Raw genomic sequence first — 12,585 nt, forward strand, 5'->3', positions numbered from 1 at the left:
GAGGAAAAAGCCTAAAGTAAAGTTGTAGCTGTGGCTAAAGCTTATATGGTGCAAACATCAGAAATTTGCTGTTTACACCTAAGACCTACAAAAGGAAATGCAGAGTAGAGGTTGTCAGTAACCAAAACTGCCCTCTTATGATATGCAGTGATCATATGATTATTCTTAAGATATGTCATGTTTGTGCTCCCACCTTGGACAACTTTTCTTTTCAAAACACAAAGATTCAAATTCCATGTCTCCCACAACTCTTTAAAGCTGTTTTAGTGAATTACAATAAAGTTGTGTGGATTGTCTACTGTGTAATTAATAGGGGTTAAACTTATATTTTCTTTCATAACTTCAGTGTTTTTGATACTGGTTTTGTGGCATCTAGAATATTACATCAGAACAAAAATCAACACAGAAATCGCCCTTGACATTATTTATGATCATACTTTGTTAGCAGAGTCTACTGTAGCATGCATTTTCTTACCGGTATCTATGAACAAATATACCCTTAAAAATAGAGTTCATCATATTTTCAATTTCATCTTGGTTTTCTTGTAGCTGGAAAAAAAAAGCAAAACAAAAATAAATAAAAGATCACTGCTTATTATAATTTGATATTCTACAATTCCTTACTGGGAAACATTAGAAGACCACGGAAGAGTACTTAGAGGTATTAGTAGATTCACCATTTTCTGCTTTTCCAGCACATGCCTATATTCTGTGGACATACATACATATATATACATATATATGTGCAATGCCTTAATGGAAGAAAGTTAACATTCTCTACAAACATCAATTAATTTATTTTCAAATTAGTCCTTTGAAGTGGTCATCACCATTTTTTTGCTACTGAAATTTCGAAAAGTAGAGACTATGTGTTCAGTACTGTCAGCAGTCCTGTATTCATAGTTAAACAGATAGAACTGTGAGTGAATGACAGCTGCAGAAATGAAGCTGGTTACAGATCAGGAATCCCCTCTGAAAAATTCAATGTCCTATTTAAGGAAAGTACTTAAAGATGTTCTCAATCTTAAGTATGAGTGTCAGTTGCTTTAACTTCAGCGCCCATGATAGCTGAATTTCTGAACCAGGAAGCTTTCCAGAATCAGAGCATGTGTGCTTAACATTGGAGCACACCTGACATCCAGGCCTTAGACTGCAAAAAACCAAACCAAACCCAAATTAAAAAGGTGTTATAAGCATGTTTTTATAAATAAGAGTGTTTTTTTAAAAAACTTAATATTTCCTGTGTAGTATGAGCACATTTTCTAAGTACTATGGAAAGCTTATTTTGTGTCAATGAATATGTTAACACATCCTAAAGGAACATCTTGGAATCAATTAAAGTATTCTCATACTGTCAGCTTTTGTACTAAACTAAATAAGTATGACTTAATTACACCAAAATGCAGTTTTGTTAAATAAGATGACACTAATTTCATACAACAACTTTTGGAGCAGAACTGCTACTACACTCAAAGCCATCATTCTTCCATCAAGGTGTTTCTTAATGTCAAAGCAGAATACCACAACATGTGTGAATGTAAATTTTTCCACATTTTCAGTATGAAAACCACAACAGAGCCTTGCTAGTACAGAGGCATATATGCATAAAATAATAAAACCTGTATAATCATGGACATACATATTTAACAGATAAAACATCTTAAAGCCAGAGGCAGAATTATGATCAGCTGTTTCAATTTCCTGCATAGCATGAGCTCATAAACACTTTCACCTAGGGGTTTACATTTTTCCAGCTATGTTTATAAATATTTCTACAGTATCTTCCAGACGAGATCTAAAATAGCTCGCAAAACTCAGTAAATGAAGTCTCCCAGTTTCCTAAAACGTAAGGAGCTACTGTCTCCATTTTGCATGTGGGGAAACCGAGGTATTGAGGGTTCTTCACTAAATTGTCAAACACCTGCCAAAGAAATTAATTTCATAGTAAAAGGGACTATGTACAAAGGGAGAAGTCGGGTGCACACCAGCTCTGCGTATACTAAAGGGCTGGTACACAAAACAAGCATATTTAGACATGGCTTCTGGGACAAGCACTATTTTCAGCATCGGCTCAACCCAAATACGCACAGACTAAATGCTTGTTCAAGAATACGTAACCCAAAAAGGAGTGTGACATTCTAATCACTCCTCAGTTGGTTGACTTCACAGGCTACAGGTAGGCAAATATCCACAGAAACATGGGGCTAGAGACAACCTAGCACAGACTGCGGAGTAAAATGAGGGTGGGAATGAACCAAGAAGCCTCAGCAGGCTTTCTGAAAAACTAATGAGGCCCTGAAAGGGAAAGGGGAAGCTCCTGGAGAACTTTGGGTATAAAACATTAAAATAAAAACACACCACAGAAGACAGGTAGGAGAGACTGAACTTTATGAGCCACGAGAAGGTTAGGATACTGAAGAAAAGTGTACTTTGACATTTCTTTGAATGAGAAGTTGAGCAGCACCATACAAGACTAAGTGGCATAGATGAGGGTACAGCCTGGGTGGCTTCCTCCCTCTTGTCCTGCTTTTCTACAGGGAATTTGCAGCTCGCTATAAACACGGTAAGTTATCAGCTATATAACTGATATGGGGATCCAGGTGCTGGGGCAAAGCTGGTGGAGAAGGAGAATCAAGAGATTCAGCAGGCCCGTGTGAGATCCCTTTTACTTTTGTGTGCTAACATTGAAAAGATACAATTTTCAAATGTATCTTAGTTTCAGTAATGAATTAACAGTTCTTTGAAAAATATGAATTTTCTCTAAAACTTTAATTGCCTTTTACACTTTCAGTTTTTCTAGATCATGTACCTGAATTTGAGTGCTTAACTTCAGGCATCTTGAGAGCGCATTTGTGTCTCAGCATTCCTGCTCTTACCAATGCAAAAGTGATTTAGCACACCCCCCTTAAACCTAAGTAAAAATAAGGGAAACGATCTCTTCTTGACTCTGCAAGCATTTTGAGAAGCTCAAAAAGACATGTATGACAAACACAAAATTTGAATTACTACTGGCAGCAACTAAACCACAACTTCCTCTATTTTGTGGTGGATTGTTACATAAGTCATGCAGTTTAGTTGAAAATCTCATTGATGAGAACAGACATTCACCCACTGCTGTCACATTAGGTATGTCGAAGATGACGTGAGAATGAAACACTTTGGAGACAGTGTTCCATCTCTTCTACTTCAGATTAATTTGCCACACTTAGCTTGCGAACTGTCCCTATATAATAACTTCATGAAGATAAACACATGCCCATGTATGTGCCCATGAGGGTTTATTATGATAGCACTACATCAAAAGCATCAACTAAGAAAGTGCCAGCACAGGATACTATCGTAAATTCAGCATATTTAAACACGGGAAATATACAGCATTATGTTAGGAATTCTTACACAGAACCATTATGCCATCTAAACCTAATAAACGCCTTCTATACAGAGCCCTCTACTATGCTTAACACCATGTATCTGAGGACTTAATCATCACCACTCTTCCCTGGCTTACTCCTATGTAACATTTTGATTAGTTTTAGTGAGTAGTGATATGAGAGAGACTGAACAGACATATCAAAAGTTAAGGTTTGCCAAATGCTCATTCTTCTTTCAGGGTTTCACAGCTCCATGCTAGCCTGGGTATCATTGCTTCAAATTATATATTGCATCTCCAAAAGACATTGAAAAGAACAGCTGAAGGAATGAGTATAGAGGATGTCCACAGACACAGAGATACTAAACCCAGTTAATCAGTGTAATTAGTGACTTTTTCCTTCTCTGGAAATTCAAAGCAACAATCAACAAATCTGGAATAGGAACTGTTCTCCAGCTATTTTAACAAAGCAATTTTCCTTTTTAAAATGCTCTAAGGCTGACATTGAATTTAATATTTAAATTGTTTCCCTTGCAGTTTGGGCAGGAGAGATTGTTCTTGTTTTTTACGTTAATGCATGATTTTTAAGAATTATGAAAGCCAAACAGAATTGTGTTATGGATTGTAGGGGTAAAATAAAAATAAAAATATGTTAATTGTAATTATCCCCAGACAAAGGCTATAAAGTCAAGCAATTCTGAGTCAAAGTTATACCTAAAAGAATCCAAGGTGCATGCAGGTAAAGCACCCAGACATCCTTAATTTGCCATGGAGTAAAACAGTGGTGGAGGAAATATATTAAACGTAATAACTTTGAATCTAAGTCATATATACTCCAATTTTTCAATCAATCTTACAAATTTTACATGGCATCTTTACAGATTATGGCTGTTTGGATGTATATGTATTCATTTTTTACTTGTCATCTTCAAATTTCTTTTAAGTACAACTCTAAAACTGAATTTCCTGGGATATAATACTTAGGGATGATTACAGCAACCTTCTAATGATTTTGCTCACCTAATGCCAGACTGGTACTTACTAAAAGCGACTTTAATGTCTCCCTAGCTTCTTCTCCCTGAGAGCAGGTGCTATAGCCCCCACTACAGTGTTTCTTGAAAGTAGCTACAAAAAGAAGTACTAATGAGAAACTAGGTAATAATCGCAATGATCAAAGGGAGAAACGGGCAGTGCAGTGAGGGACTACATGTGATTCTCTTTTGAAAGTCTTCTTCCATAACCAAAACAGTTACTACTTACAACTTGAGACTGATTTTCTTCCTGCCTAGTCATATACACAAGCCTGAGAATAGAAATTATCCTGTGCGTGCAGAACAGCACACAAACTCAACTGAATGTCTTACTACAAGATTTAAAAATGTAGCCGCAGTAATATGCTTGAGATCACACAAACACAACTGCAGAACTAATCTTTTGTTTCTTACTATGGTACTCAAGTTACAAACCACCCTGGACTTCCTGTTGGAGGGAATACACATGAACCAGGAAAAAAATTCATCTTTTCACTTGCCTCTTTTCTTTTCTGAAGCAGCAGTTCCAATCTTTCATTAGCTCTTTTGCCAATCATTTTGTTTCTCTCAGCTTCGTACTGCCTCTGTGTATTATCCTGATGAATGCTCAGGTTTAAGGCAACATTCACAAGAGCAGTCATAAGCTTCATAGCTGCAAAGGCAGAAGACAGAATATGACTCTTTACCTGTAGTCACAGTTAAAAAATATTGCCTCAGCAGATCCATACTCACAGAAAACAACTTGACCCTGACACAAAGCCATATGGAAAGGCCCTTCCCACCCAAGCAATACTCAGTTCACTTGGCTGATCTAAAGATCAGAAAAGAGAGTGTATACACCGCATGGAGCTCCTGGCAATGTTCTTTGCCATCTTCTCCAGAAAATTATGCAAGTTCTGAATGCATAGGTCAGTGAGCAAGCGTATGAATCTGCAGGATCAGTGTACACCACAAAGCCTGTTACTGTGGAATTACATGCATTTCTCTACTAAGAAACATTAAGTATCATTGTAGATGCCTCCATACTATGGGTAACTCTTAACCAATAGCTATTGAGGATTACTCAATTTACAAGGGACCACCGCACTGTTTCGCTGAAAGTAAGTCTGACACTGCTCTAAAGTAAAGTGTATAGTTGTATAAAAATATGATTAGAACTTTATGTACCCCTTTATATGCATTTTCACACATGCTGGATATAATATTTTTCATGTATATTTTTCTGTCTTAATTTATGTTTACAAAAACATTAGTAAGGGTCTTTCCCATGTTCTGTGTGGAGACGTGGCACATCACGTTTTACAATACTGAAAAAACAGCAAAATAACGTAAGAACCTATCACATCCTCTCTGACTAAATAAGCAGCATTGTCTTCAAGGTAGAAAAGCAACTATACAAATGGAGAAGTGAAGCTACTCTTATGGTAGCTCTGTCTTATCTTGCTATTGCTCAAAGCTGGTAACTCTAGAAGAACCCACATGTACTTCTTGCCTTAAGTTTCTTGCTATAGTGAATCATTTCTCATAGAAATTGGCTAGCACAGAGGAAAACTGAAAACAAAGACCTCAAAAACACTCCTTCAAGAATAAATGCAATTCTAAATGTAGATCTTCATGAACTTTATCAAGACTGAGCTCCATGGCATCATGCTGACCTCTGGTCTGCAGGATAGCAACTTAATTAAATGTGCAAAGACTAGCTTGAAGGAAATTTGCAGAAGCAAAACAAAACTCTCAAGCTTGTTAAAACAAACAAATAAATAAATAAATGGCATGTATTATCACTGGAAAATGCTGGGGATCTTTGGCAGCTCCTATTCCTAATGTAAGCACTAGATACATGTATATCTAATGCGAGAAGCCAGCAGTGGCTTAAATAACCAAAGCTAGTTGTGATGAACCTTGGCTTTAGCAGTTGCTTATCCTTGCTTGAAGTTTCTAGCTACATAATCCATTCCAAATGATGGCAACTATTTCTTCCACATAGCACAGGTCTTGTGTAACTTCTCTAATGTATGGTGCTGTTTCCTGTCTTTTCCTTCAAGCCTCTCATACTTTCCAAACATCTGTCCCACACAAGGATGAACCAATCAATAAAAGAGACCAGAGTGCATACCTCACTCCATAATCTCTCTCCTATGAAACAATCAACCACAATCTAAGCAAATAGCAAATCAAAATCACCTGGAATTGAAGATAGTCAGTATCAGCTGGAAAGGAATACAGTTTCCATCTCAGCTTAAATAATAGGTACAGATTTCCAGCAGGTTATCTGCAGCTCAAGTAGTGTTTATCTTTGAATACTGAATAGGTAGAGGCAAACTCTAAACCTGGTAACTTACACCTACATAACTCATGTTTTTACCATCCTGTTACTGAGTAAGGTTAAGAATGCAAGGGGATAGGTTTCCAAAAGAGTTCAGCCACTGTGAGTTGAAAGTTTTGGTTTTCAATTTTAAAATCAAACTCCAATCAAATCTGGAGTTGGTTTTTCAGTATCATTGGAAATCTGCCTCTTACTTAGATTCATAGCAAGAGATGAAATTTTAAACTAATTTCTGATTGAATTTGTTGGACACTGGGTATTACACTTGGAAATCTGAACAAAATTATAAGACACTGATTGTGGAAAGACTAACTAAATCAGTAACAAATATTGGCAGTAGAAATATTCCGATTATGACAAATGTCTCCTATAAAGGCTTCAAATATTTGGCATGATCTATGAACAGTCTAGGGAGAAGAATCTTCCTATAAGATGTATTTCAGCACATGAGATGAGCAGAAAGATATCACCCAACATAACCAGCTTTAGACACCTACATCCAAGCTAGCCATCCTAGTACTGCTTTGCAATTGGAGAAAACCAGTTACTCCTAGAGAGCAATTCACCTATCTTACGGGAGACATCTCATATAGGGCTGATGAAATACACTCTAGAAAAGCCTATTTCCATCTAATGATATACCCAGTGCTTTCCTCAGATGTAGGCAGGTGTGTTGAAAGGTGCAGTGCGGCTAAGGCAGAAGACAGTGAGACCTACAACTATGGCACAGTGCTCCCAAACCTAATGCTTCTCAAGAGTGAAGGCACAGATTTTATTTTTCAGTGGACTGAAATTCTTTGATAATACGATTTTCTTGACACTTACTTAGAATAAATTTGTACTCTAAAATACAAAATTATGAAGACATTCTATACAACAAATGAACAACTAATAACAAAATACAAGACATAAGCATGCCACTTTTGATTCACAGGATTCACTGGAGGCCCTGGGTATGACAGGAATCTCTGAGATTAAATGCCTCAGCATACTCCTTTCCAAACAAAAAAGTGTATTTTAAGTATAGTTATACCATATATGGTACTTGGATTTGATCAAGCTTTCCGGAGTTCTCAGTGCTGGTCAAATTCAACCTCAATCAAAAACAGGAGTAATTCTCAAAGTGGCTAAATAGTAGCAACTCCTTTGAAAAAACTCTCCTCTGCGCTAGCTTACTTACCAGCTAATGTGCTGGTGTGCCTGAAAGCTCGGACCTGGGAATCTGACAAACCAGTCAGAAGAGAGATCACTGTGTCCATCATGTATTCATCATAAATGATGCTATACTGACACTGCCGAATGAGCACTCCAATGAACTCGCAGAAGTTGGATCGAAACTTCTTCCACTGTGGCCCAGGCATCGTAAGTGGATAATCACCACTGTCCTGAAGAACAAGAAAATTAAAATATTAAGTATTAAAAGTCTCCTTATTTAATTTATTTTGATGTTGTTGTAGCCATCATGGTCTAAGTCTTTAAGCTAAACACGTTCTCCTTCAAGCCAATGGATACTAAACAAAAACAACACATTATTCTTCAATAAACGAAGACGGCTGTTGGCATGAAACCACTTTTTCAAAGACTTCATTATAACTGTTCTAGACTTGCAATATTAGCTCTGTATAGTCCAAAATGTGCATCAAGCCTCAATTCTCTTCCTTGTGTCCTGGGTTGGGAAGTGGGGGGAAAGGATGAGTGTCATGGTTTAACCCCAGCCAGCAACTAAGCACCACGCAGCCGCTCACTCACCCTGCCCCCCCCCCAGAGGGATGGGGGAGAAAATCAGGAAAAGAAGTAAAACTCGTGGGTTAAGATAAGAACAGTTTAATAGAACAGAAAAGAAGAAACTAATAATGATAATACTAATAAAATGACAGCAGTAATAAAAAAAAGATTGGAATATACAAATGATGCACAGTGCAATTGCTCACCACCTGCCAATCGACGCCCAGTTAATCACCGAGCAGCGATCCCCTCCACTCCCCTCTCTCCCCAGTTTATATACTAGATGTGACATCACATGGTATGGGATACCCCTTTGGCTAGTTTGGGTCAGCTGCCCTGGCTGTGTCCCCTCCCAACTTCTTGTGCGCCTCCAGCTTTCTCGCTGGCTGGGCATGAGAAGCTGAAAAATCCTTGACTTTAGTCTAAACACTACTGAGCCACAACTGAAAACATCAGTGTTATCAACATTCTTCTCATACTGAACTCAAAACATAGCACTGCACCAGCTACTAGGAAGACAATCAACTCTAACCCAGACAAAACCAGGACAATGAGAAAGGAATATTTCTAAGTATTTAAGGTCAAAACCTAAAGAAAGGCTTGTGTGATTGAAAGTTTGTGTCATTCTCCATCCCCACTTCAACTCCACATTAATATTCTAATCAACTGAATGCCCCTCCCCACAAACTTTGCTTTACTCAAGTTTACAATTGAGATCTTATCAGAAAGTCAGTACTGCCCTTCTATTAATCTTCTAAACTTACCCTTTTTCTAGTGGTAAAACCTGCCTTCTGATAGATGTAATGGAAATTTTACTACAGATTCATGTATTCCATATAGTTTCATACACTCCCATCTTCTAAAGATTATTGCAAGATTGGAGCAGGCATGTGAACACTCGGTTCATTTAAGTTTAACTCCTCTCCAAGTCTGCTCTTTGTTCTCACTTCAAGCAATATTGCATTTCAGTGGGACTGCCCCCCTCCCTGCATTAGAAAATGCTTTTTTCCCCTTCAGTGAAAAAGATTATCTTTAATCTCCCTGGTCACCTGATTTGTAAGCCAATTCCAGATTATCCAAAACATCAAGGCAATAATGCTCCATCCTGAATCTCTTTGCCAAGATAAGAAGTCAGTAGTATCAAATTTAAATCCATTTGTACATATTTATTCTGTCTTATTGTGAAGAACAAGCACTTCTGTTTTCTTGGGACTTGTCTTACCGCTCAGACTGAACCATGTAAAGCCAGTAACGTAAGCGTAGAGGAGCTGTAATCAAATAACCTTTTACCTAAACTTCATAAACAACATTCCCCTGCAGCAAAAAACCCTATCAAATTTAACCAAATCACACACATTTCAATCATACTAAAATAACGATTAAAATTGCAAAGACAAGTGCTCAAATATTAGAAAAGGACAAAATTATAAGGCACTCTTAATGACCTTACTCTCTCATTCATTAAAATGCTGAATGACATGATCTTAACAAGCAATATTTTTACTTCTAATTTTGAATGGCCAATCTGAGAGAAATAGGAGCCTTGGTTTAAAAAAAACAATTCAGAGGGTTGTAAAGCTCCTGACATAAAGACATCTCCTAGCATGTTCAATTGTAGCTGTGAGTCCTCAGAACTTCTTTGAATTAGATCAAAGCGTTTCGTAGTAGAAACCCAGATAACACAGTCTAAAATATGTAGCAATATCATTAACTGTGCCATGTGTTTCAAACTGTTCTTTGTCTGTTTATGCCTAATGCTCATTAGTGAATTTCAGTAAGGTACAGTGTCTTGCCATGTAAATACAAGCCCTGCATTAGTCTCATATTTATTTAAATTTAGGACTGAAATTAAAATGCTAAAGCTTTATCCTCAATGTTTTCCTGACAGTAACTCCATATGAACACCTCAGACTCCTCTTCTTCTCCCTGCTTATACCTTATTTTCACAAACAACCTCCAGACTAAGTCCCTGCCTGCACAGTACCTGTGGGAACTCTGCATGTGAACTTACATACATAATATATGCTTCCTAGTCATATGTATATCTAATTTTTGGAACAGATCCTCAGAACCTCTAGTGCTGTGTGTAACTACTCACATTTATATGATGTATTTTTAACCTACAATTAGATATTAGACAGTCCTTTCAAAAAACATGTGAAGACTGCACCAAGAACATCTCATCTGGCTGAAATGGGAAGAATAAATTTCAAATAAAGCCACTTTATTCGATCTTTTATTCTTGAATACCAATGAAAATATGATACATCAGTGACACTGACATGTGGTACTTGATGGTCCAATGGTTAGAAAACTCAAACTAAAACAAGTTTTTGTTCACTTGCTTACTCTAGCACAAGAATTATGAGGGAATTGATCTATAAAATGCCTGTACTCATAAGCCAAGCACCCAAATAGTGCAGCAGATGGATGTCCATGGAATTCCCTGTTTCAAACTGAACCTGTTATTTCCATCATTTCAGTCCTGCACAATTGTTCCTCCACCCAAGATCAGGAAAATCAATGCTTCAGTCCCTGCCATAAATGCAGAAATTAGGACCAGCAGCCAGCTGATTACTGCAGCACTGACAGAACAGTGCAATGATCTTGAAAAAGTAAAGAAAGTAGCAAATCTGAACACCTTCAATGGAGATTAAGATATTTTCTGGGCAGTATAATGTGCTAATGAACAGATAATGCAAGATTTTATCCTAGTTAATACTACACTTGTACTTTTATTTCCCCATTATCTCCAGGCCTGTAGAAATGAAAATGGCAAGTCTAAAGATGACAATGAAGGTAGGCTGGGCTGGTAGACTGGCCTAATTATTTTGGCAAGAGCCTCACTCTCTCCTCCTCCTTCACTGCCACACAGTCAGACCATTACCTTCTCATGGACTGACATTGGATTTAGGTGCATGAGAGGACAGCAAGGCAAGGGAAATGTTGTGGTGGCAACAGCCCTCAGCAAGTGCATTGTCTCAGGATGACACAGAGGGGATGGACATTGGGAGTCCTGGGGTACTGGAAGAGGTACTACAGGTGAAATGCCAGCAGTGATATTTAGAATGAAGAATTGAGGGTTGTTCCTCAACTGTGTAGAAAATGGTGGTGCTTTACTGAGATAATGTATGACCACCTGGTCCAGCCAGCACTATTGGTCTCCTCCTGGCTCCTTTCTTTTATTGCTTACTAAAGAATCACCAAAAAAAAAAAAATTTCAGTGGCAGGATGGACTCAAGGAAGCAGTCTAGTCAGTCTGCACAGAGTGAGGGAGCCCAGCCAATGGCACTGCTGAAAGGAGGCAAGAAGTAGATCTGCCTAGGTTCTCTTCTCCCTTCCCCAGCAAGAAAAGAAAGATTAGGAAGGATCATGCAGATCTGCTGAATTTAGCTTAAGTTGCCTTTAGTCAAAGGACTATCAGTGGCAAATGGTGTCTGCTCACCAACGGCTCTCCCAGAAACAAATGATTGTCGTTCTGAATCTTGAAGTGGTGGACACAAAGCAGAGGGCCAAGAAGTGAGCTAAAGCTATGCCAATTGCAACTGCAAGTTTACAATCTGCTGAAGACTGAAAAAGATTTTGTTTGTTTGTTTCATTATGTGTTTTACTCTGAACAGTCATGTAAGCTGCTCTTATTCTAAAAGCTTGTATTTTTTGTGACTATGACATCCTTTTAGGCACAGACCAATCTGAAATATTATGACTAGCAATATGAACAAATAGGCCATATAACAATTATAAACTTACTATGCTGTGATGATCTATGAACAGCGGTTGAAAACTGCACTAAATTCTAAAATATTTTCCACTGCTAACAGGGTATGAGTTTATTCCAGATTTCAAAGTATTGACTGGGTTGTGGTCTAAGACTAACAATTTCACGTTTTTATACCAAACCCCACAATTTCTTTCACAAATCCATTCAAGTGTTAAGGCAGAAGCTAGAATGGAAACTTTCTGTTAGAACTGCAGAAGTTCAGAAAAGTTTTAGGTAATGGAGAATGAAAGGTTATGTACTAGTAAGTAATTCTTAGAGATATGTTACTTGTATGTACATTCATACTGTGCATAAGGAAGAGAGTTTTTTTTTCTCCTTTGAGAAAAAACTTTGACAGTTTTTGAAAAGGTTT

General features: G+C 37.6%; 1 protein-coding gene across 11 annotated transcripts in view; it reads right to left on the bottom strand.

Annotated features, from left to right (window-relative positions):
• The window catches only part of STAG1 (stromal antigen 1), a 207,162-nt gene that overhangs the window by 82,760 nt on the left and 111,817 nt on the right, over positions 1 to 12,585 (bottom strand). For all 11 annotated transcript variants that reach the window (XM_052804003.1, XM_052804002.1, XM_052803998.1 and 8 more), the window contains 3 exons: positions 7,908 to 8,112; positions 4,902 to 5,053; positions 476 to 549 (listed from right to left, as the gene is read on the bottom strand). In XM_052804003.1, coding sequence (XP_052659963.1) covers positions 476 to 549; positions 4,902 to 5,053; positions 7,908 to 8,112 — 431 coding nt within the window. The remainder of the gene's footprint in view (positions 1 to 475; positions 550 to 4,901; positions 5,054 to 7,907; positions 8,113 to 12,585) is intronic.

This window comes from Harpia harpyja, chromosome 12 (genome assembly GCF_026419915.1).
Source record: "Harpia harpyja isolate bHarHar1 chromosome 12, bHarHar1 primary haplotype, whole genome shotgun sequence".
NCBI classification, from domain to species: Eukaryota; Metazoa; Chordata; class Aves; order Accipitriformes; family Accipitridae; genus Harpia; species Harpia harpyja.